Source organism: Lissotriton vulgaris, chromosome 2_1 (genome assembly GCF_964263255.1).
Source record: "Lissotriton vulgaris chromosome 2_1, aLisVul1.2, whole genome shotgun sequence".
NCBI lineage: Eukaryota > Metazoa > Chordata > Amphibia > Caudata > Salamandridae > Lissotriton > Lissotriton vulgaris.
Genome location: NC_141687.1, coordinates 1,557,115,588 through 1,557,142,023, shown reverse-complemented (window position 1 = coordinate 1,557,142,023; position 26,436 = coordinate 1,557,115,588). Strand labels below are relative to the sequence as shown.

General features: G+C 43.8%; 1 protein-coding gene across 2 annotated transcripts in view; it reads left to right on the top strand.

Moving 5' to 3' along the window:
• The window catches only part of IQCB1 (IQ motif containing B1), a 308,848-nt gene that overhangs the window by 56,025 nt on the left and 226,387 nt on the right, over nt 1-26,436 (top strand). For both annotated transcript variants that reach the window (XM_086958877.1, XM_086958879.1), the window contains exon 5: nt 18,538-18,631. In XM_086958877.1, the coding sequence (XP_086815003.1) occupies nt 18,538-18,631 (94 nt within the window). The remainder of the gene's footprint in view (nt 1-18,537; nt 18,632-26,436) is intronic.

The following is a 26,436-nucleotide window of genomic DNA, read 5'->3' as shown; positions in this document are numbered from 1 at the left end:
CACCCCCAAGGTGAAGCCAGGCATCCTAGCGTTGTTGGGGCCGTTGTGGAGATTAAGCAAGCTATTGCCCAGAGTTGCAGAGTGGGACCCATGATTAGAATAGGCACCGAGAGGAGAATTATCAAGTCCGAGGAAATTGAGCCCAAGACCCGCCAAGCCGGGAATTGAACCCTGGTCCTGGGCCAGACCTCTGCATCAGGGTCTGCCGCTCTAACCATTGAGCCACACTTCTCCACTGTACCTCTGCTGCGGCCCTGAAGACAGCATGGCAGCCAGTGGGGCTGGTCCGGAGCTGCCGGCAAGAATGAGAAGTTTTAGTGAGCGTCAGTGAATGGTAATGTTTCCAGCTGGCCCGTGGGGTTTTCAGGTGAGATTGGAAGCTGCTGAGGCTGGAGACTGTGGCAGAGACAGGCCCAGGCACGGAGGCCTGACCTCAACATGGCTCGACCATGAGGTGCCTACAGAGACTCCAGGAGATAGCGGTTTTCAGCCGGGACCACCGCGCCACCCAGCAGTGAGGTGATTTGCAGCCTGAGAGCTCCTTCTCTCGTGGGGCTCCACACGTCCCGCTTGGAGTGACTGAATGCTGCTGGCGCAGTGGCCCGTTGACTGTTGAAGGTAGGCCCGGCCCGAGCCATTGGTTTGAGCTGCATCTGGCCCTTTGCCTCTGAGAGCGCCTCCTACTTGGCCCGCCGGGCCGAGAAGACAAGCGCAGTTTGCACCACAGTCCTGGAGTGTTTCTGACCATGTGGTCTTCCCCCTGTGGAGGCTCCAACAGCTCCCTCCGTTGCTATGCACCTCGCACAGGAACTGTGCGACTGCCCTCTGCTTTTGGGGGCAGCTCTGGGAATTTAGCCTTATGCAGACCTGCAGTAACCTCTACTATCGGGACCCTCTGCACCCTGGGGCATGTTGGCGCTACAGTGGAGAGCGGCCCGGGCTTACAATTGGGCTGGTCTTGTTGACTGGTGGTCCCTGTGAAGACCAGGGTGCCTATGCCCGCTCGACTGGCCGACAGTTGTGACATCCACATGTGGAGTATCACGCTAGCCCAGAAGCCCCTTTTTTTACTTAACAAGAACATGCAGGAGGCTGCCCCTCCATTGATCCTCAGGGACCTGGGCTTGATATTGGTGACAACTCAACGTCAATTGCCTCTTAGCCACCGAATCACTGTCAAAATATCAACCTACAAAATATCGACCTACAGGAATATCGATGCAGAAATATCGAAGGCAAGAATATCGACATCCTTTCTACAACATGGTAAGTACAAAAATATCGAGAAAAAATATATAGATGTTAAAAATATCGATGTTAAAAATATTGTTTTTTTTCCTGTAAATATATAAATGTAAAATAAAGTAAATAACACTAATAAATAAAATAAACATAATTAAAAATATCTAATAATGTTTAAAATGAATAAATAATACATATATAATAATAATACATTAATTAAACATATACATAAAATATATAATACATACATACTTAATAGGTTGTAATAATTAATTTAATAAATTAATAAAAAATATTATAAATTCAAATACATTTACAAACATAAAACAAAAACATAAATAAAAAGTAAAGAATTATTTTAAATAAATTAAAAAAATTAAATATACCTTTAATATTTTTAAAATGAATTATATACTACATTATCTAAATTTATACAAAAAAATTAAATAACTAAATAAATAAAAATACTATTCAAAATCCATAAGTAAAAAAAAATACAGTAATAAAAATGTTGGATAGCATAAAACTTAAAATTACCATTCCCACTCCAGAGAGCGCAACAGTAGAGAAACCGTTGTATAGCGTAGAGATAAAAATTACTATTCCAACTCCAGAGAGTGCAACAGTAGGGAAAAACATTGGATAGCGTAGGGGTAAAAATTACTATTCCAACTCCAAAAAGTGCAACAGTAGGGAAAACGTTGGATAGCGTAGGGGTAAAAATTACTATTCCAACTCCAAAAAGTGCAACAGTAGGGAAAGCGTTGGATAGCGTAGGGGTAAAAATTACTATTCCAACTCCAGAGAGTGCAAAAGTAGGGAAAGCGTTGGATAGCCTAGGGGTAAAAATTACTATTCCAACTCCAGAGAGTGCAACAGTAGGGAAAGCATTGGATAGCGTAGGGGTAAAAATAACTATTCCAACTCCAGAGAGTGCAACAGTAGGGAAAGCGTTGGATAGCGTAGAGGTAAAATTTACTATTCCAACTCCAGAGAGTGCAACAGTAGGATAGCGTTGGGGTAAAAATTACTATTCCCAATCCAGAGAGTGCAACAGTAGGGAAAGCATTGGATAGCGTAGAAGTTAAATATAGCATACGTATAAATAATTGTTGTAAATAAAATATTTAATTTTAAATAACTCTACATCATTTACAAATACCCATTAATAATTACTAAAAACATATTTAAAATTGAATAATTAACACTAAATTAACAATAAATACCAATAAATATGAATTAATAAATATAAATTACAAATAATAAATATTGAACACTAAAATATTTTTCAAAACTAAAAACATATTGATAATTAAAAATTGATTACCAATTAAAAAATGGTAAACAAATTTATTTTTAAATAAAAAACATTTTCTATGAAAAATTAATTACCAATTAATAAAATAAATTTCCAATTAATGAAAAGTAATTAACAATTAAAAATATCAATTACCAATTGTAAAAAATGTATTACCAATTACAAAAATTAATTGCCAATTAAAAAATGTAATTTCCAATTAAAAACCTTAATTACCAATAAAAAAAATTAATTACCAATTTAAAAAATGTAATTTCCAATTAAAAACCTTAATTACCAATTAAAAAAATTAATTGCCAATTACAAAATGTAATTACCAATTACAAACCTTAATTACCAATTAAAAAATTAATTAGCAATTAAAATAATTATTTACCAATTAATAATTAATTAGAAATAAAAAATACCAATAATAAATAAATAATTACCTAATTGCAATTAAATTACTTCCCACCCAATTCTCCTATAAACCCACAACCCGCTACAGAACTTAAACGCAAAAATGAATTAAAATTAAATTACAATTACTAAAAATTAATAATTAATTACTATAATTAAATCACTTCTCACCCTATTCCGCTATAAACTCACAACCCGCTCCAGTACTAAAACATAAAATTACATTGAAAATAACATTTTTAATATACAAAAAATAGTACACATATAATTTAAAACAAATAAAATACAAAAAAACATATAACACATACATATAAAATACATAACAACAAACAAATATCGATATTAGTAACATCGAAATTAGTAACATAGATATAATTGATATCGATATTACTAACTTCGATATTACTTACATCGAAATAAAAAAAATCGATATTACTTACCTTAGGGTCGATATTCTGTCCAACGATATTCTTCGCCTCGATATTCTTGACCTTCGATATTTTAAACTCGATATTAATGTAAGTCGATAATTAGGAATCGATATTTTGGCTGTGCACCATGCCACCAAGAAGGGCCCGGTCTAATAGTGTCACCAGTTACTTTACTCAGGGAATGGGGCCCATCCAGGAAAACGCGGAAGGAGAGATGGTACTGACAAAGGAAGACCTGCTTGCCTCTCTTAGAGACTTTAAGAAGGAGCTCAGGGAGAAACAGACTAGACCTCATCACTGGATACCCTGAGGAAGGACATCAACACCTGGCTATCTTCCCTGGACCACGACGAGGTGACATGTCTCGATCAGCGAGTGGCCCTACTGGAGAAGGACACCAAACTCATATGCTCCCAACTACAGACAGCACTCAAGTGCGAAGACTTTAAAAATCGCTCCAGGCGCGATAACATTCTCTTCCGAGGGCTGGTTGAGGGAGCGGAAGGCCATGATTTAGAAGCATTCGTGGTGGGCATGTTCTCGAATCTCCTGGGTGATGACCACCCTGAGGTGTGACTGGAGAGGGTCCACAGGGTTGTGCCACAGACGGCGGGAGATGGTAAACACACTAGAGACATTCTAGCTAAGCTACACTCCTTCAAGACTAAGGAGCAGATTTTCCGTATCGTTTTAGGGAGCTTCCTGTTCCCTGTTACAGGATGTAACTCGTGCTACCCTGGTGAGAAGAATGCAACTTCACTGACCATCTCCGAAAGGAGCATGTGAAATACAGATGGACATATCCTTTTGGCATAGACTTTCAGTTTAAGAACTGGTCGTATCACTTCATTGAGTTGGAGGGAGCGGCATCGCTGCTGGGTTTGGAGATCTCTGTCCCACAGGAGGAGAATTGGGCACGGAGAGAACCCTCCTTGGACCGGCCCTGCGCCAAGACAGGAGGACATTAGCAACAGCAGCACAGAGGACGGCGCTCAACCGAATGAGGAGACCATGACAAACCCCCTTGGACATTGACTTCTGAATCTCCGTGTGGGGACTGGGGGAGCGAGACTTACTGGACTTGATCCGGACCGGGGGACCTTGCCCTGTCTGGATGCATGTTCCAGGTTGAATTGCCACTCCGTCTCAGAGGACTGATCAATGCTGCCCGGGGCAGGCACCCGTAGAAGATGCTGGATGCTCATTGTGTTTTTTCAGCCAGAGCCTGTGATCTCCAGCTCACTAACAGATTCTGCGCAGTGCACCTGCAGAAATGGATCAAAGATCCCAGTTATATATGTATATCAACAGATATGTTCTTATTGTAATAAGGAGCTCCAGCTCCTAAGCTCTGTAGTATTAATGAGTTATGTTTTGTTCTTGACTGCATGTCCAGAGATATTAGAAAAGGGGAAGACTGGTTGGGCGGGGAGGGCTAGGGTGGGGAAAACAGGCAGCTGTGGGGGAACATGCAGATATTCTTATCGGCTTCTCACTTAACAGACAAGCCTAACCACATAGAGCTGTGCCATGCAGTGTAAAACCTGTGGCAATCAACTTAGGCACCTGGAATCTTAAAGGCCTTAATTCCCCACACAAATGATGCATATTCTAGAAATATATCTTAGACAGAACGTTTGGGATAGTAGCCCTGCAGTAAACACACCTAAAACACACTGAGGAACATAGATTAAAACACAAATCCTACCCGCTGATATACAGGTCATCTGCAAGTTCTAAACATAATGTGGGTAGCCCTACTGTTTCACTCTTCTCTTAAATTACAAACAACCAACGTTAAAACCGACAGGGAAGGGAAAATGCTGATGGTCAAATGCCTCCGTTTTTTGTTGAATATCTTTATTGCATTTTTTATCATTTTCCTGATACAAACATGCTAAACATTGGTACATATCGCACTGTATAGAAGATCATTATTGCTATGTCATTATTCGCACAATTCTAGTCATTTCCATCAAATAACCATAGCATAGTTAGCATCTGTGTCGTAGGAGTTGACGTGCGCTTGCAAATTGGTATTGGTGTCTACATCCCACTCATACCGTCACCTTTGATTGAGGAGCAGGGTTTATTTATCGCCTGCGACTCCCCATAACAGTGATTAACCATATATAGATATGACAGTTGTTACAGAGGTGTATGACCCACTCAGTTTAGCTTTAGGATCACAATAGACAAGGGTACATGGCGATAAGAAATAAATGTCATAACTTATTTACAAAACTTCTTTTTAAACATTTTAACTACACCTGGTGAAAATAAAATAAAAGCAAAAGAAAGAGCGATATAAAGTACATAAAGGATCGTGTGCCTAGTGTGTCATGTGCCTTCCAACTGCTGTCGTGCCGAGGGCTGTGTGTACATAGCGTACCTGATTTTCTGCCAACGGGCAGTGCCGTGAGGGAAACGGCGGAAGGCGCAACACGCCGGGAGGCTGCAGGAGGCATCCCAGGACAGCGGACCACACTCCCCAGCAACCTCTTAAACGGCAGCGCGCCCGTGACGCGTGAAGAGCGCCCGGAGGCGCCAGTGAAAGCCTGACCCCCCCGGGAGCCCAGAGGGGGAACGCCAGTAGCGTACCTGATTTTCTGCCAACGGGCAGTGCCGTGAGGGAAACGGCGGAAGGCACAATACGCCGGGAGGCTGCAGGAGGCCCAGGACAGTGGACCACACTCCCCAGCAACCTCTTGGGCGGCAGCGCGCCCGTGACGCGTGAAGAGCGCCCGGAGGCGCCAGTAAAAGCCTGACCCCCTGGGAGCCCAGAGGGGGAACACCAGTAGCGTACCTGATTTTCTGCCAACGGGCAGTACCGTGAGGGAAACGGCGGAAGGCACAACACGCCGGGAGGCTGCAGGAGGCGTCCCAGGACAGCGGACCACACTCCCCAGCAACCTCTTGGGCGGCAGCGCGCCCGTGACGCGTGAAGAGCGCCCGGAGGCGCCAGTAAAAGCCTGACCCCCGGGAGCCCAGAGGGGGAACACCAGTAGCGTACCTGATTTTCTGCCAACGGGCAGTGCCGTGAGGGAAACGGCGGAAGGCACAACACGCCGGGAGGCTGCAGGAGGCGTCCCAGGACAGCGGACCACACTCCCCAGCAACCTCTTGGGCGGCAGCGCGCCCGTGACGCGTGAAGAGCGCCCGGAGGCGCCAGTAAAAGCCTGACTCCCCGGGAGCCCAGAGGGGGAACACCAGTAGCGTACCTGATTTTCTGCCAACGGGCAGTGCCGTGAGGGAAACGGCGGAAGGCACAACACGCCGGGAGGCTGCAGGAGGCGTCCCAGGACAGCGGACCACACTCCCCAGCAACCTCTTGGGCGGCAGCGCGCCCGTGACGCGTGAAGAGCGCCCGGAGGCGCCAGTAAATGCCTGACCCCCCGGGAGCCCAGAGGGGGAACACCAGTAGCGTACCTGATTTTCTGCCAACGGGCAGTGCCGTGAGGGAAACGGTGGAAGGCACAACACGCCGGGAGGCTGCAGGAGGCGTCCCTGGACAGCGGACCACACTCCCCAGCAACCTCTTGGGCGGCAGCGCGCCCGTGACGCGTGAAGAGCGCCCGGAGGCGCCAGTAAAAGCCTGACACCCCCTCTCGCCCCGCGAGACGCGTGCGGGAGCGCCCGGGGCTAAGCCCGGGCAAAGGGCGGGCCCTCTGTGGACAGCAGTGGTCGGGCGGGCCACCCCCCTTGTCTTGTTTCACCTTATTTCGTGAGTACCATTTGAATTTAATTTGTTTTTAACTTGTGTTCTTGCTCACACGACCCCCACTACCATTGGTATAATGCCGCCTAAGGATAGTAAAGGGAAGAGTGCCACTGTTGCTTTTATGGGAGCTATGGACCAATTTATTAAACGAATGAACTGTGTGGTGGACGAAAGCATAAATATCATGGAAAGGAGAGTTTCGCAGGAATTGGATATTGCGAGGAGATCTTCTCTTGGCCCATTGGCACATGTTCAAACACCTATCTCTAAAGACAGAACTGAAATAGTAGGAAAGTCTATTGGTTCCCTGAGCAATGGAACTAATGTGGACATAATTTCTAATAATGATATATTGAATGACTCAGAGGGTAGTTCTCTAACTGTCTCCGAATCTATTTTACAATCACCTAATAATTTACCTAATGTTCGTGCTGCACCGGTACCTGTTGAGCAAGCTAAAGTTTATAATACCAGGCAGCAGAAAGGGGTGAACGCAGGGGCTATTCCAAAAAACAAACAAGGGCCTACAACTAATATTAGTGGTAAGAGAAAGAAGGGTCCTAAGCATCCTGTGTCATCTAATACTAGCCTGGAAGGGGCTGCTGGTACAAACAAGGATATAACAGGGATTGGCGCAGTAGGGGGGGATTCTGCTTCTACTGTTATACTTGAAGCACTACGACATTTGCTCCACCCATTAGAGGAGAGATTGAATAAAATAGAGGTATCTTTAAAGCGCATAGAAAGGGACATAAAGGAGAGAATAGATATCCAACAGAGTAAGTCTAGTATTAACCCGCAACTAACATTGACAACAGCTATTCCTGTAAAAACCTCAGATGTTATACTTGCGCAAAAGGAAAAAGTAGCACCCAAACTAAATATGGGGGACCCTACGACACCTAGAGATGTACCCAACAACCAATCGCAAAAACAAAGTACACCGAACATAACAGGTAGTAAGGGGGTAACAAAAGTAAATAGACCAAGTAAAGATCAGGTAAAGGATGTACTCAATCTTCCCCCGGAGGCTTGCCCATTTGTGGCAATATTGACTGGAGTTCCAGAGCTAGATGAACAGGAGTTGGAAAGCACATCCTACCTCTGGAAAAGGGTGTCTCGATGGCTAAATACCAATAGGCCGTTACCCCCCGGCCTGAGGGGCAATATCCTGAGTATTAGGCGAGTACCATGGGTGGGCTACTTGACGAAAGACATACAAGGGGATAGCATAGTTATCAATTTTGACAACCCAATAATAGTTAACTATATCTGTAATTGGAAGTACCCTAATCCATACCCAGCCACCACCATACATCCATTTAAATTAACACATTTTTATCCACCCGGTCACTTTCATTCTAGAACTGATGGGTGGACTACGGTAAGACACCGTGGCAGGAGAAACCAAGGAGGAGGTTGGTTAGGACAAATCCATCACCCCCATAATTTCTTCTCCTACAATCGATTTGATTGTCTTGAGTCAGTTGATTGACTACAGGTACTACCACTGACCACTAGACCAGTGGAATCTTCATTAAATTATGTAATCCCCAAACCTAATGTTATACCTCTTAAGGAGAGTGGGGAGGTGAATATACCACTTAATCACCAGGAGATTGGCTGTGAAAAATTTTGTAATACTAACATTACGGCAGGGTATGACCATGAAGTACACACAAGACCTCGTGACCCAAAGGAAGGAGATAGTGATAACCGTGAGTTATCTGTGGATAGGTACGCAAATATCTGTACTACTATTGATAATAATCTACCTCCCACTGTTAAATCTAGTACCCATTGTCTAAAAGAGAGACCCTCATTGTTAACATTAGTTTCTTGGAATGTCGCTGGAGTTGGTGTAAAAATGTGTGATCCCGACTGGAATAGCTATATTAACTCATTTGATATCTGTGTGCTACAGGAAACATAGGCCACGGATCAGGTCCATAGAATAGGATATAGAACCTATCAAGTGGCGGCCGTCCCTTCAGTAAGAGGGCGAGCCTTGGGAGGGTTGGTAATATGGATCAGTACAACTATCGATGTGGGGATAAAAATGTTAAATACCAATTCCTTAGACATACTTGGATTGAAACTAATTACAAGGGACAAGAGGGTAATAAATCTTATAAATGTGTACAATAGACCATGTCCCGCTAATAGGGAATCTCCATGTATAGAGAAATTGGGAATGTTTATGGACACCTTAGACCATGATGAAAGTATCATTTTATGTGGTGATCTGAATTGCAATTTTGAGCCGATTGTGGGGATGGTCAAACTGTATGAGGATGAGGACGTTGTTAATGGGATACCAGTACTGAACAATGGAACTGTTCCTGGGACCACATTAGCCCTCCAGATTACAGGGCTGTTCACAGGTTATGGTTTAAGAGCTTGTAATGGGCGCATGCCATCAGACTCCCCGGGAGCATTTACCGTTAGTAGGGGGAATTGTAGTATCAAGATAGATTATGTTTCTGTTTCTTTTAATTTGTGGCCATATACAAATGATTTAAAGGTTAGAGAACGTTTTGAGAGCGACCACTTCCCGTTGGAAATGAGTTTTTTGTCTAGTATGCTGAATGAACCCGGTGTTACTGAGGGTACTCATAGCCTAGAAGTGCCATTAACTTGCGACAATGTCGTACTAAGTAATAACAGAAGGGCCGTTAAATGGGCATATATTCTCGAAAGAAAAGACTTGCTGTCTAATATTTATTCCACATTTGCGAACTCATTTGAGTTCTTTAATATGGATGAATGCAAACCTGGTGAATTTATTGGACTACACAAGTCTTTTTGTAAAAAACTGATTGATCTTATTACTAAAAAACCTAGGAAAGGGAACGGGTTGGCGAGCGCAAAACCCGTAGACAAACCTTGGTTTAATAAGGAATGCCGAGTAGCCAAGACCGACCTGATCAATGCGGTAAAAAATAAAGGCTCTGTAGAACTTAAAGCAAAAAGGAAAGTCTACAATAAAACACTAGCTGCTGCAAAATCATCCTGGGACGAGGACCTATGGTCTAGTATTTTATTAGCTGCAAAAACTAAAGATCACAGGCAGTTCTGGGAGTTAGTAGCCAAAGGGAACAAGCCAGATAAAGGCTCAAGGGAGGTTTTCCTAAATGAAGCTACATGGGTTGATCATTTTACATCATTATATGCAGCCCAAATTACAGAGGAAAAGCTTACGGTAAACCCAAACGAACTAGTAACCCAGATAGAGAATGATGAAAACCCATTGGTAATCTTTGACATACAAGAGACTGAAACAGCAATTGCTTCTGTGAAGCAAGGGAAGGCCCCGGGTCTGGATAAGATCCCTGGGGATCTCTATAAACACAATATGGAGATCTGGGTACCTTATCTAAACCATTTGTTTAATGTCATCGCAGCTGGTGACCAAATCCCTGATACATGGGATGGGGCTGAAATTATCACTATTTTTAAAAAGGGGGATAGAGGCGATCCAGCAAACTATCGCCCCATTAGTCTTTTAGACATAACGCAGAAAATTTATGCCAGACATATCCTAAACCGCGTAAATACGTGGTTGGAGGAAAACTTGATTTTATCCAAATATCAGGCAGGGTTTAGGGAAAAGACCGGGACCATCGACCAGGTATTAAGGCTATGCTGCTTGTATTGGAAATATGTCATCATCCGCAGAGGTAATTTATATGTTACCTTTGTAGATCTACGAGCAGCATTTGACCTTATCCCCCGCGATTTATTGTGGAAATCATTGAAAAAGCAGGGGTTCCCAGATGAACTGTTGAATTTAGTGACTAGGTTACACCAGAATAACTACGCTAGGGTAAGATGGGGCCCCAATGGTGAACTTACAGATGCAATCCCTATTAAGAGGGGAGTACGCCAAGGGTGCGTGCTGGCACCTACACTTTTCTCCCTCTATGTTAACGATATTGCAGTTTATATGGAGAATTGTGACAATGACTCTCCTCGCCTGGGGGGGGGAACGAGTTCCGTCCCTCCTCTTCGCGGATGACACGATTCTCATTTCTCAAACCCCTCGGGGCCTACAGATTCTATTAGATAGGTTCCAGCAGTATTGTATTACAAAAGGGTTAGAAATTAATGCAAAAAAGACTAAATATATGGCACTTAACCCTCATAAAAGTTTCAGGAAAAACCTAACATTGAATGGAGAAAAACTTGATTACGAACCAAGCTTTACTTATTTGGGGGTATTATTAGATTCATCCTTAAGTTGGAGACCCCAATTAGAAAAATCGAAAATTATGTTCAAACAAAATTGTCTACCGATATTGAAAAGGCATAACAACTGTGCAAACAAGTCAGTTACCCCAGCGTTAGAACTCTTTAAATGCAAGGTCCAGTCAGCGGTTTTGTATGGGGCAGAACTTTGGGGACCAGTGTGTAGAAAGACCTTTGAAACCTTGGAGAATAGGTTCTTAAGGGGATTATTAAAGGTTCCTAGTAACACTCCACTGTTACCCCTACTCCTCGATATGAACATACGACGCACTGATCTACATGCAATATTAAGACCGCTATTGTTATGGGTCAGGTTGTGGATCACCCCTGAGCTAACTGAATATAAAAGTGGATTGGTTGAAGTTTTGGAACTAGACACGAGTAGCAAGATTTCTTGGTTTAAACATGTTAAAAGCTGGTTAACAAAATTGGGTTTATCCCATTTCTGGAGCCAGCCAGAATTACTGACTGTGTCCTCAAAGAAAATAGTCAAACTTTCCTTTTGGGCCTTTGTGAGCCATGATGCAGTATACGTTGGAGCACATGGCCCCATAACTGAAAATTTTTTAATGGTGAAAAATGTAGCCCAGTTTGAAATGTTTCTTGATGAGATTCAACCACCATTAGCGAAAACCTTGTATTTAAAGTATAGATACGGTATATTAAGAACCCGGGAAACCGAGTCAAAATGGGGGAAAACCAGTAATGACAAATGTACCTTATGCACAAACAATGTAAGAGAAGACATTTTTCACATTCTGTTTTTCTGTCCAAGCTATGTAGAAACTAGAAGGAAATGGATAGTGCCATTGTGCCGTAATATTGGAACAACTTCGCATAAGGAAGCTGGAAGAATATTAATTACGGACACTAGTCAAGTAATAGTGTTTGGTATCAGTAGATTCCTCTTGGCAGTAAAATTCATTAGACAAAAATTGTCTCTGCCATTTTAAGCGTCTGGCTGTTATAACCCAATTTAATGCTTTTTTTAACCGTGTAAATATTTTAACTTTTTTTTTTAACTATATTTATTGATGTGTGTTTTAAGCCCAGATTTCGCTGTGAAGGCTTAGGGTTAGTATTTGGTCATGCACTAGCACTTTTTTGATTGTATATTCTTGTACACTTGTGATGATAAAGCGGCCATGTATATTATGTATTTTGTATATATATTATGTATTTTGTATATCTTTTATGGTGCAATTGCAACGAAATAAAGATTATTGAATTGAATTGATATGACAGTTGTTACAGAGGTGTATGACCCACTCAGTTTAGCTTTAGGATCACAATAGACAAGGGTACATGGCGGTAAGAAATAAATGTCATAACTTATTTACAAAACTTCTTTTTAAACATTTTAACTACACCTGGTGAAAATAAAATAAAAGCAAAAGAAAGAGAGATATAAAGTACATAAAGGATTGTGTGCCTAGTGTGTCATGTGCCTTCCAACTGCTGTCGTGCCGAGGGCTGTGTGTACATAGCGGATGCGGATTACTGTTTCCTGTTCTCAGCATGGTCGCATGGACACTGAGGTATCCTGCGTCTGGAGTTATGTCTATGGGATATCATGGTGGAATGTGGGGTCATTGCCTAACTCAACAGCTGCGGCCGAGGCACTCTCTGTGTGTGTGTGTGTATAGTTCATCTATTCCTCCCAGGTTGCATGCTAGGCATCACTATGTCAAATGCCTCCGATATGGTCGCAAATGCAGGATAGCCTCGTTAATGCCCCAAACTCGAATCAGATTTCCTCCTCCCCCTTTTCAGCCAGATAGGGGGTTTTACAGATGGGGAATTAATGGTACTGGGAGATTTTAATCTCATTTGGGATCTCGGTTTGGATGTACCAACCCCCAGAGTCACACACAGGCACCTTCTCCCAACCCGCGAAGCAGGAATTAACACAACTTGGACACTGGAACACATGACGTTCATTCCACCCACCACCAAAGATTATACCTTTTTTTTCCATTCACATAGAACCTACTCCCATCTCGACCATGTCTTTGTGAGCCAAACACTACAGCAGGCCGATTGTAGCTACTAATATTCACCCCATAACGATTTCCGATCATACTCAGGTGGAGGTTACCCTAGACTCGTCAGGGTATGACTTGTGTTCTTATTTTAGTATCCATGCCATGAAGACCCTGATGAGGCAGATTCCGTCTAGACACAGCCTAAAACAGAAATTGTAATCAAATTAATTTGTAGGAATTGCAAAAAACAAATGCAGCCCCATTATTAGGTCATAGGTGTCTGGCGACCAAGTGGTAACCAAATGTTGTACACAGTAACTGCATGATGCTTGCGTGCAGACATGTATTTATCCGTTTGTTTACCACAGCAAATACGATCCTTTAGTTGGCGTAACTTGATTACAGTTGTTGGATTATATGAAACGGCTCAACTAAACAGGCAGTATGGTGTTTAGCACCCAATTGCCTGTTTATTTGAACCGTTCCGTATAATATAATAGAACAGAATATAAAATCATATCATTCCTTGTGCACCACTTTTGAGGATTTTAGTGTGAACTCCAGTGGAGTTTCAAATGCTTTTCTACTTCTTCCACTGCAAAAAGCTACAGTTTTAGCTGCAGTTTTTGTTTATTTTGCATTGTCGTTCCTCTGTATACCTTCAGATTATTTGGAGAGGAGCACTGGTGCGAAGAAGTGTACAACTCATTTTACATAAAAGAGCACATACATTACGAAATCCTCATTTATGCACATTAGGTTTCGGCACCATCTCTTAGTGTCTTGGCGAAGAGCTCATTGAAAGACATGAAATGTTTTCCACTGCTTCATGGACGGTACTGGCAGTGTGTTGCCAGGCATTGTTTTTCTTTGCAACGTTGTTTCTAGAATTGAAAACAAGGATTTCTGTTATGAGTTAACATATCATAATTCGAATATCTTATTGATTTACACTATTGTAACATTGCAGTTGTGTTTCTGTCACAGTTGCTTACAGACACCATGCCTTTGAAGCATTGTGGGGCTTCCCAAGTATAGTAGCCTACCTACCATCCTGGGGTTTGGCCACCATATGATAAGCCCAGTTAAAAATTAATGCTCAGGGTTACTTTTTCATGTTTTTATGACTTTTACTAAGTAATTTTGCCTGTACAAGTGACGTTGAGCATTGCAGAGTTGGCAAATCAGTTTATGCTCACCAGCTTCAAACCAAATCACAGGAATAAACAACATGTCATTAATTCTCCTCAAATGTTGTTATCCTAGCCTCGCTTATCCAATATCTCCCACTTGGCTCTCTTCATAACTTCCTTACCTTTCTGCCATTGCACCTATATTCTACTCACTCTGTGAACGTACTATCATGACGTGATTTACTGACCACCGTTCTCTATATTCTTCCGCTCACACATGCCTCCTTATACATCCATTCCCTGCACTTGGTTACTGGTCCTTCTCTCTTCCTGAGACTTACCCCATGTCCTAAAGGCTCCTTCCCCACCTTCTCCACCAACCTGCTCATTCTTATTTAGGAAGTGAAAAGAGGAGAATGAAGTGCTCTAGGTCGTGGGGGGCGGGTGGAGAGTGTTTGTTGCACTATTAGTTACATGTACCCTTTTGCGGGTGCTGTTAAAGCCTGCTTCCTCTTAGCAGCTGATGTCAACGTAATCGTACATATTATTGTTTGCTGACGCGTGTTTTGCACAATACTCAAACAAAATTCCAATAAGTGTGCCTTTTAAAATCTGATTGCTGTGGAACAGGGAATAAAAAAAGACCAGGCTTTACTTGTTTAAAACAGATTTGGTGCACAGTCTGGTACTCTCATAAACATGGCTAAGTCATGCCTTTTTCCATTGACTGAGGAGGGAGCAAGGCTGTAGGTTTCACCATTAGTGTTTTGGTTACCAGTAGCAATGCAAGCATTTAAATGACTGGGGTTCAGACTAAACAGGGACAAGCACAACGTAATACAGGGTAACCTAGGAAGGCTAATAATAGCGGCTGCCTTGATTTAGCTTAAGGTGGCGAAATACATTTGATATGCCACTGAAATGTCGCTCTTCGGGCTTCAGAGGTTCTCCCCAATTGCCCAGATGGCGGTAAGTCCCTCTGTAGCAGGGCAGGGATAATCTTGCTGGGTGCACTTTATGATTTGAGTTCCCTCATGCCTTTTGGGAAAATAAATGTCAGAGCCGGACTGGCTGTAGAGAGCACCGGGCATTTCACCGATGGAGCGGAGGGGTTGGGGCTAGTTTTGCAGCAGTGCTGCAAAATCTGGCCACTTTAACAAATGCAGGAGTGGTGCTTCTTTCTAGCATTCCCCCCCACCCCCACTCTCAGGGCCGGTCGAGCAGCAATCTGCCAGGGCTGGTTGCTCTTCCCAGTCCGGCCCTGATAAACGCTATTTACGATCTACCTCTAAGGATATTTTTATAGTGTTTGTTGCATTACACTTAAATAGGGCAAGAGAGGGGCGATGCCCATGACTGATGTGTTGCCGAAAACCCTTCTTACTCCGGGGAGGGGTCAACACTGCATTACAGTAGCCTATAAAGACATCAGGATGCGTAAGGTCAACCGTCCATGGCATGTGGTGCACTGCTTGTTTGCAGTCAATGCAAATTGGAGGTGGCTGCATTTGGTTACATATTACGGATTTGTATGGTCCTTGCACAGTGATGGGTGAAGGTTACAAACTATATTCCAGATTGGACAGCCAAGCACGACCTGGGATGGCCCAATAGGTGCTTACTGAGGCAAATGCCACAACTCAAACCTGGTAGATAAGTAACTTTTTTGGCCTACCTCTGCTTCTGGCTAAATGGCAAATTGCCATGAACTGGAGAGCCCAGTTGTCCCCGCACCCAAGTAAATGGAAAAACTATGTTTGATAATTTTCTAGAGTGCAGATGGAAGCCTATTCCTGTTCCACCGGTGACATGCCCAGGCCAAGACTGATTTTGGACTGGGAGTCACTGTTGAGAGCCATCGGTACAAAACTGGATTGAAAACCGTCTTACATGTTACACCCCAAATATATATATGAATATTGGTATCAATTTCTTAGTATGCCATTACCTTTGACACAGGATGGTTTCTGGCAGTTAAAGAAGTGTGGAGAAGTGTGGCTCACTGGTTAGAGGAGGCAGACCTGGAAGCAGAGGTCAGCCCGGGACCAGGGTTCAATTCCCGGCTCGGCGGGGTCTTGAGTCCTAAAATGTCCATGGACTCGACAATTCTCGCTCCGGTGCCTACTCGATTCACGGGTTCACACTCTGCGACTCTGGGCAATAGCTTGCTTAATCTCCACAAAGGCCCCTCGCGGCGGGATGCCTGGCTTTCACCTTGTGGATATCCTGCCGGGGTTATCTCACAAGGGAATACCAGGACGGGTTCCCTAAGCAAGCGCTTAGAAACCGCTCGGTGATTTGCGCTATATAAATTCCTGTACATTTACATTTACATTTAAAGATGGGCTGTTAGTTATGAGTGTGACAATGTGAATTATTTGACTTCACATGAATTTTTCTGTATGTAGGGAATCCCCAGAATTGCATTTTCCATGTTGACTCAAGGCCAATAAGAGGGGGCCATAGCACTTACCAACTTGCAACTCTGTTACTGAGAGGTCAGGTTGCAGGTGGTAAATAAGTGGGTGTTTTCCACACTGCAGGAGCTGTCTGTGAGAGCGGTTTGGAGGGCGATGGACCGAAGAGGATCAGTACATGGTCTATTCTTTAAGACATGAGAAAGCAGGCCATTGTCTCCAACAGGTCTGGTGTTCAAAATTTGGAGGAAAGCAATGTGCTTGTTGGGCTGGACTGGAAATGTGACATTAGAAACACCGTTGTGGGAATAGGATGTACTGGGAGCACTCCAATCAGTGGAGGAACGCAGGCAATGGGAGGCTCTAGAAAATTTCTAAATTGGGCGATGTGTGGGGGGCAGGTAGACTCTTCCCATTCGAGGAATTACAACGTCGGTATGAACTGTTGCAGGGTCAACACTTTTTAATACATACATTTGCACCACTCTACTAAGACACACTGATAAGTTGCAGGAGGTGGCAGATGAAATGCCCCTGTAATACAGACTGCTGGTGTCTCCCTTACACCGACATGCAGTCTGTCACATTTAAAGAACACTCATTGTAAACAGCCAGACACTCCTACAGGCTTCCGCCTCGTGCAGTTGAAAGTACTGCACTGCTCCTATTATACTTTTATATGAGGAAAGTTGATACTGATAAATACAGTGCTGCGGACGGGCGGAGACGCTGCTCCACACACTGGAATTGTCTGAGGTTGTGATTATTTTGTACGAAAGTGGAGAGGTAGACATCGCAGGGAACAAATTCTGCAATAACCATATGCCCAGGCACTGGTATACCTGGCGATCTGGAGAGACCAAACACTAGCAAAGTATACACTTCTGTTCTGTAGTGCAGCTTTGATCCTGGACAAATCGGACGTTATTCAACTCTGTCTCAGCCCCTCGGCTCCTAGGTGGGAGGAATGGGCAGCAAAGATGGACTGGTGCAAGCGAGCTGAAGAGAGTGTATATGCAGCCAGGGGTTGCCTGTGTAAAACAGTAAAGATATGGGGACAGTTGAAAGAATTCTGAGATGTGGGGTGATGATCCAGGAAACAGGAATACACTGTGTGGTCTTGTGTGTTCTGGTCGTCAGGGGACTCTGGAGGTGGAGGAAACCCGAGGGTGGCGGGGTCCTTGAGTTCCATGTGACAAGGCTCAATGGCCCTATATTGACCATAACCCTCTCATGATGTTTGTTTTCTACATGTCTTCTTGCTCACAGCTTATGTCAAACCTTATGTTTTTGTTGGCCTTGTTTGCCTGATAAACGTTTCAATAAACATGAGGGGGAAGGTTTAAGTCAAGCAAAACGTTTTTTTTTCTTTTTACCATATTTTTTGTCTTTACTATGTGGCTGAACTAGTGACGTGAGGGGCTATTTGTACTCCTACAAAATGAATATCTGGTATGTTATTATATTTAAATGTCTTTTCATAAAGAATATGAACTAACATCTGGGTATCATTATATGGGTATCATTATCCTGATGCTATGCAGATTTGTACTTTTGTTTGTATAACTGTAAAACAAAATAAAAAAATGCTTCACTTGTTTAAACGTTGAGTTGACTTCTTTAAATTGTGCAATTTCTTTGAGGATGAAGAGAAAAGTGAATTTCTGAGGTGTTTCAGGACGGTCACAGATTCCCTATGCTGGCTGTTTGGTGGACATGTTCAGCTAACAGAACATGGTAAGTGAAAGTGTAGTATGCAGTTCAAAATTTAAAGACGCTGATGTAATTCTCACTGTTCGTCAGATTACAAACATTTTGCAACACCTTGCGCCATTTTGATTGCCCTTGGGCCTTGTCTAGATACTTGCCAATAATCATTTTCTACATTTTACTCGTTTGCCTGTCCAGCATATAATATTTGCATCTTATGGCAATCTTTTTAATCCCACTTTTGTTCCTTTGAAATACTATAAATGGTTTACTCTCATCATGCAACACCTGCTTTTCTAAAAACAACATTGAAATCTTGGGTTGTTGATAATTTTATACGTTTTCCTACACCCCTTCAACATATTTATCTGTTACATTTTTTCCCTGGGTTTATAATGAGTTATACTTCATTTCTATTGAAAGAGACCAAGAGGTTTAATTTTAAAACTTCTAGGCTCCGCCCCATTTCTAGATATTTATAAAGAGTGGTAACTTCCCTCCATTTATGCGATTGGCTTTTGCAGAGTCTTTCTAACTTTATATATTTATGACACAGAGCTACTTTTTGTGCATCTGTTCCATCCATTGTCCCAGATTTTAGTGTGGCACGTCCAAAAATATCCTGTGCAGTTCTTTGGTTCTTTGAAATATGTAATACCGTTAAAATAATGAAAACTTGATATTACTGTATCAGCATCAGTGCTGCTAGCCACTTGAGTTTGCTTCACTATTTCAGACCTTGGATTGCCTTCCATTTCACTATTCATTTATTTAGTTTTCATGGTGCATTCATGAAATCAAACCTCAAGAGTCTTTATTAAAATCCAGAGCGCTTTACAATTTCACCCACTTATTTATAATATAAATGTCTGAACTTTTGTTTGCAATAAAATATTTTTTATTATCTTTTGTTTAAAAACATGCAGCTGATTTATTTTGCCTTGTAATTATGCTTTCTCAAAGCTGCAAATCAAGAATTACATTACTGTATAACACTTTTTCTTTAAAAATATATGTTTGACATCATTAAAAAACATAAGTCTAGAGTAAAGATGGGCAGATTTGATCTACAGATTGCCTCCGGATATGTTGACCTTAGGTTTGCATGTACGTCACTTTTCGTATCGTTTTGGAATGTGCTTATCCTGGACTAATCTAATGCAATGTAATTCTGAATGGTGCTGTTTGTTTGGCTACATTGAAAACTCAATAAAATTGCTTATAAAAAATAAAAAAAAAACATAAGTCTTTAGACAACCAATACGAATACCTACCTCAAAATGTATCCGCTACCTATTTTTCATTAAGATGAGCAATTAAAAGTAAACATTTTAAAGCACTTCAGGGAAAAGGTTATTTGTGGTGTTATGAAGTGGGTGCTACTGTTATAAAACATTCAGTAAATTCAATGAAGATGTCCTACAGGCTCACCCTAGATTATTTCTGCAAAACTATTAGATTTCTATTAAGAGAACACATCTTTACAGATTTGTACTGAATCGTGTAGGTCCTGAATCAAACTGAGAAAGTTCTAAATAGGCTTGCACATTTGTTGTTTTTGGTGTATAGCACTCATGCTAAAGGAGAATCTCTTTGATATTGGAAGAACAGCTCAGGCTAGCATGTAACTGAGAGCTCTCCCAGCTCTATCCTTCTAGTCCGGTGAACCTCCTTTGTGTCTTTGTAGAAGAGCCGCAGTCTGGGGGAGCTGAAGCAGCAACTTGAGGCGCGTTTGTGGTGTCAACCCAGCATAAGTGTTGAGTTGAGAATTAGGAAGACAGAGACACGTCTGACAAACAAGCAGATATCACACCTGCTGTATTCCATCTGTTTGGTGTTGTGCCTTACAGTCCTGCAGCACAACAAGCATTAGCAAAGCAAATAGGTCAAGCATTCAAATTCTGACTACAACACAAAACAAGCATTGAAAATGCAATAGGTCTCGCCTTTGATTAAGTTAAAGCCATTTGCTTTGCTAATGGTATTGTATAGCAAAGCAAATGGCTTTTACTAGACCTATTACATTTTTAATGCTTGTTTGGTCCTTTTAACACCTCTAACTAAAGTCCACGGTTGGGTCACAAAAAGCCCAGTCCCCTTGATATGAAAAGATACTTTCTAACTTGCATGCAATCTCTTCCAAATTCCGGTCTGGAACTAAAGTGTCACCAAAACATATCCAGGAAACCAACACCGCCCGGGAAGAGAAAATGTCCCCCAATGCGCAAAGAAATGCCTTTCTTCTCCAATGTTCTTGGAACTGAGCAAACTTTTGAGAATGAGAGGTGCATTCAAGGTATAAGAAATTCCAGCCAGAAGCTTCTTTGCCCTCGTGTACTCAAAGCGCTTATGGGAATCAATTTGCGGAGTTGAGATTTCTACCAACCCATGGGCCTTTTTGATCAAAATAAACATTTTATTCTCCGCTGTTAAATTGCATGCCTGGTGTCAGCTGATTACACTGTTCTGGCATAGAATTAGTATTATCACAGCCTGGCACCGTTACTGTGTCCTTTTCTAGGAAAAGTGATGTGGTGTGCCTTGAAAATATTTGTGTGCCCATCACATTTTCGTGTCATAAACAAGAAGGCTGTGGTAACCACGTGTTAGGAGCTGTATAACACAAGGCAACGGCTTTCGACAAAAATATTTCCAAACCTCTCACTTCTTAAACTTGTCTGCTACTATGACGCAATGCTTCTAGCTAAACTATTTTCTGAAATAAATCTGTAATAAATGAGTGACATTTAAAAGCTGAATGTTCAAAAACTCTAAACAACCTTCTGTAGGCCAGGGCAACGTTCTCACACATGGTGTTTTTGTCGAAAAATGTGTGGATAATGAGCTAATCGGAGGTACGACTAAGGAATGTCGGGAACGGGTGAGGGCCACCGCGCACAACTGACTGGACTCTGAACTTCTCTCGTTTGCACGCCAGCTCACAAATGCTGCAAAACACGGATCATAGCCCTTTAAAGGGATACACCAATATCATAACACTGTAAAAAAATCTAATTATTATCAATACCTGCTTCTGTGTAGGTCTGGCTCCCACCCATGCTGCCTTTCTTCCTGTAGTAATGAATCTCCTATATTTGTAGTTTGTAAATGTGTTTAGCAAGATGCAGCTATCGATAGGGGTCCAATCCCCACCTCCCACCTCCTCCCCTCAGAGCCAAGAGTTGTTTCACCTCGTTAAGCCTTTGTGCAGAGAAGTTGCCCAAATCCTGGGGTTTTGCTTAGTCACTATGCGCTGGCGAAAGGACAACAAGCGGAGGCCTTTGAGTCCCAGCTGAGCTAGGTTTGACGTGCAAATGCTTGAGTACATTACAGCTCTTCTGCTCATCCCACCTGACTCAAAGCTATGCTGTGCAGTGAGGGTGAGCAACTGCGGACACCTAGGGTCTGCGAATGGAGGGTCTGTCCCGGCTGCGCACGTCATCCTGCCGCAATTGTAAAACAAAAAAGCATTTGCAAAGCGTCAGCAATGATTAGGGCAGAAAAACCATACATAAATGTGCCAACAACATCAGAAACAATTAAATATTTGTAAAATTTGCATTGTGAAAGGCATAAACACTGCAAACAAGCTCAGTATCCGGCCTGCGAGGAGACCTGGGAGGGCGGGGGCTGCCCGCGCACGCGCGCCATTCATAACTTTCGTTATGAGGAGCGAGCCCGGAGCCAAAGCGAAGTGCAGGAACTGAAGTCTTGGGTCTCAGCAGGGGGCCCGGGTGAAGACCAGCGGATAGCACGGCGGGGCTCCCATGCCTAAAGGGAGAGCCCCGCGTCATGCTGGCAGAGGAGCTGGAGTGCAGAGATGACACCAGCGCAGCAACAAGAGCCCGGTGAGGTATGGTGGGGGTGTGTGTGTGTGTGTATATGTGTGTGCCTGAATCATTCCCCGTCGTCGGGGTGGGAGTCCCCGGTATATAAAAAGAGTAATGTCATAAAGACATATACATAGCAATAGGCCAGAGGCCTCTCATTAGTAACATATCCATGTCCTTTTGTAAAAAGGACCAAACTTTGGCCAAGAGCCAATCCGATATCACCACCCTCTAGAACCTTCCTGGAAGGAGCCCTAGTCCCTCAGATTTTCTACCGCACGTCATGCTAAGGGAGTCTCCTCTGAGCTCTGCTCAGTTTTCTTTGTATTCTGGATTTATTTCCACATATTTGTCTCAGAATTATCATTCTGTGAGGGATCTTCCGTTTAGCCATGGCTGATGCTCCAAAAAAGGGACTTTTCAGACCTTGTGCCTCTTGTGGCAAAAAGAGGCTTCATGTGGATGACAGGCATGAGGACTGCCTTTACTGTCTATACCCTGACCATTCAGCAAAGGATTGTAAAGTCTGCCATACTTTTTCAGCCAAAACTCTCAAGGATAGAGAGGGCCGACTGCTAATTTGGCTTCAGAGACTCAAGGACAAGGATCAACCAGTCTCTTCAGGTGAGAGTGAGTGTTCCATTAGGAGTAAACACTCTTCTCCCAAAAGGCCTAGAACGTCATCCCCAGGACCATCTGTACAGCCACCTCAAAAGAAGACGCCCAAGTCTTCAGAGGTTCGTTCTAAGGCTATTGCTGTGAAGGTTTCTCCACAAGATCCTGCCTTCAAGAAACCTATGGTGACATCTTCAGCTCTGCCTGTGACAATGTCGACAGCCACTATCTCCACGTCGGTGGCGTCATCTTTAACATCAACGGCGCCATTGTCGACGAGTGCCTCATCGTCGACGAAGTCTAAACCGTCGTCATCGCAAAAATCATTGACGTCGACGAAAGCCTCATCATCGTCGACGAAATCGTCATCGTCGATGAAGTCATCGTCGTCGACGCCAGCATTGACGAGACCGTAGACGGCGACCCCAGAGTCGACAAAGCCGTCGACAACACCAGGGTCGACGAAGCCGTCGACCACGACACCAGCATCGACTAAGCCATCCACGAAGCAACCATCGTCGACGACGCTGCCGTCAACGACATCGTCATCGAAGAAGACACCGTCGACGACGGAGTCTGAGTTGCTTGTCAACGTTCCACCGTCGACGACCGCTCCACCGATGGGTTCAACGACGGTAGGATCGCCTCCATTGAAGTGTACCTATACGCACTACTGGGTGACTACGCGTACTCTTACGCCGGAGTTGACCTCTCCAAGCAGGGTCCAACCATTCTCCCCTGCTCATCTTCTGGATAATGAGGACTCGGATGAGGGCTCTATGTTCCAGCAAGCGACAAACCCATCTGAACTACGCGTAAAACTTCACGAAAGCTCATATTATGAGGAACAAGGTCAGGATGATTTGGAGTACCAAGAGGAATTTCAACCTCCACCGCCTCCTCAACAGCCTATGGTGTGTCTCCCAGCTTCTATAGTGACAGACCTGCAGTTTCTCATCGCGGACTACAAACAGAGGTTCCCGTCCACTGATCTGCCTCCGCCAGTGGTGACATCGCCAGTTGTGACACCGCCACCTAGGCCTCGGCCTACTCCTTTAGTCCTTCGACCAGATCCGGCTCCATCGCATCCTCTGCCATCCCCTGATGAGGAAGACGAAGAAGAGGAGCAACAATGTGAGGAAGGGGAGCTCCAGGACACACAAGACGAATGGGATGAGTATGTGATTCCTGGTCCAGCAATGCCTGTACAGGCACAAGTGGATTCACCCCCAGAAGACATTGGGGGGTTCCACAAAAGCGGCTTTGCGCTTCAAACTCAAAGTAACGGCAACACCACAGGATTGCTTCCTTTATGATTTTAAAGAGCCATTCCAAAAGGTGGTACGGTCCATTCCCAAGGGGAGATAATAATGCAAAACCCTTCATCTCTGGCTCCAGTGCTGCCCAGACTGGATAAAAAATATAAAGCTCCTGACACAGCCCCAGCTTGCCTTATTGGCCATCCAAAGCCGGACTCTGTGATCACCCAGGCAGCGCAACGCAGGTCAAAAAATCCTTCGGCTGCATTGTCTGCGCCGCCAGATAAGGAGGGTCGAAAGCTAGACAACATAGGGAAGAGGTTTTCGTCCATGTCAGCTTTAACGGTGCGTGCAGCAAACTCTTTAGCACTGTTGGGACGGTACAACCGTCAAATGTGGCAGATATCGCTCCATACTTGGATTCGCTTCAAGAGGAGCAGAAAGAAGAGGCGAAGAAGATTCTCCTTGAAGGCGAGCGTTCCACTTCGGATATGATTGATGTGGCGATGGATATCGCATCCACGGGGTTCCGGCAGCTCGCAGGAGCTGCAGTCCTGAGGTGCCAAGGTTGGCTTAAGGCGACATCTTTCCGGCCTGAAATTCAGACCAAGGTATTGGACATGCCATATGATGGTCAGCTTCTTTTTGGACAACACATAGATGAGATGCTACAGGGTATCAAGAAAGATACTGATACCGCAAGATCTCTAGGTACACTCCAATACAAGAATCCTTCCTTTCGGGGCTCCAGAGGAAGAGGTCAGTCCTCTAGAGGCACCTATCAGGGGTACAAATCCACGTACGGCTCAAGCCAACAATACAAACCCCAGTATCAGCAGAAGCAGCAGCAAAACCAGTTGTCCTACAACAAGTCTTCCTTTTGAGGACGAGGGGGAAAGAAGGACGCAGGCAGAAGGCAATGACTTTTTTCTGCTGCAGGTCTCCAGTTTCTCTCCACCTTGCAAAGTTGGCTGGAGAATTTCATCCTTCCTTCACAATTGGCGACATATTACAACGGATCGGTGGGTCTTCCAACTTGTTCAATTCGGACACTCTCTAGAGTTTGTGGAAACTCCTCCTCAAAAGCCGCCAATCCCAATGCGGCACAAAAATCTGCAACTGCTGCAATTGGAACTCTCCCTAATGCTCAAAAAGGAGCGATAGAAAGAGTCCCCCGGAATCAGAAAGGCAAGGGATTCTACTCCTGATTCTTCCTAATTCGAAAGAAGCAGACAAAATGGAGACCTATATTGCACTTGAGAAACCTCAACCAATACCTCAAAAAACAGTCATTCCGTATGGTGTCCATCCAGGAGGTGCTGCAACTCCTCAATGGGAACGACTTTATGGTTTCTTTAGACCTTCAAGACGCATATTTTCATATACCAATCCATAGGAACCACAAACAATTTCTCAGGTTCGAGGTGGCGGGTAAGCACTACCAGTTTTGAGTATTGCCTTTCGGCCTAAAGTCGGCACCACGCATTTTTACCAAATGTCTATCTCCAGTAGCAGCATACCTCCGCCAACAACATCACCAGGTCTTCCTGTACTTAGATGACGGGATCGTCAAGGCACCTACTCTCGCAGTCGTGACCATGTCCTCCAACGCCTGTCTTCAGCTCTTCAATGGTCTGGGCCTTACTCTCAACGAGGAAAAATCCGTCCTTCAGCCGTCCCAGTGTCTCACTTTCCTCAGAGCTGTCCTAAATAATGTTCAGAGAAAGGCTTTCCCTTCCCAGGAACGTCAAGTGAAACTACGAACCTTGGGCCGCCCGGATTCAATCCAAAAGGTCCATCACCGTGCGCCTGTACAAGTCATTGTTAGGGATGATGTCCTCGAACATCCTGTTGGTCCCACACTGCCGCCTTCGTATGCGTCCACTTCAGGAGGCGCTATCAGCTCAGTGAATTCAATGCAGGGGATCCTTCGACAACGTCATCCGGATAACTCCTACCATGGTCCAGGCTCTGAGCTGGTGGCTTCATCCACAAAATCTACGGCGACGCCTTTCGTTCATACTTCCAATCTCGCCACATGTGACTACAGATGCGTCTTTGGAAGGTTGGGGGGCGTTCCTTCAGGACCTTCAAATCAACGGGCAGTGGTCCCTGGCAGACAAGCAAC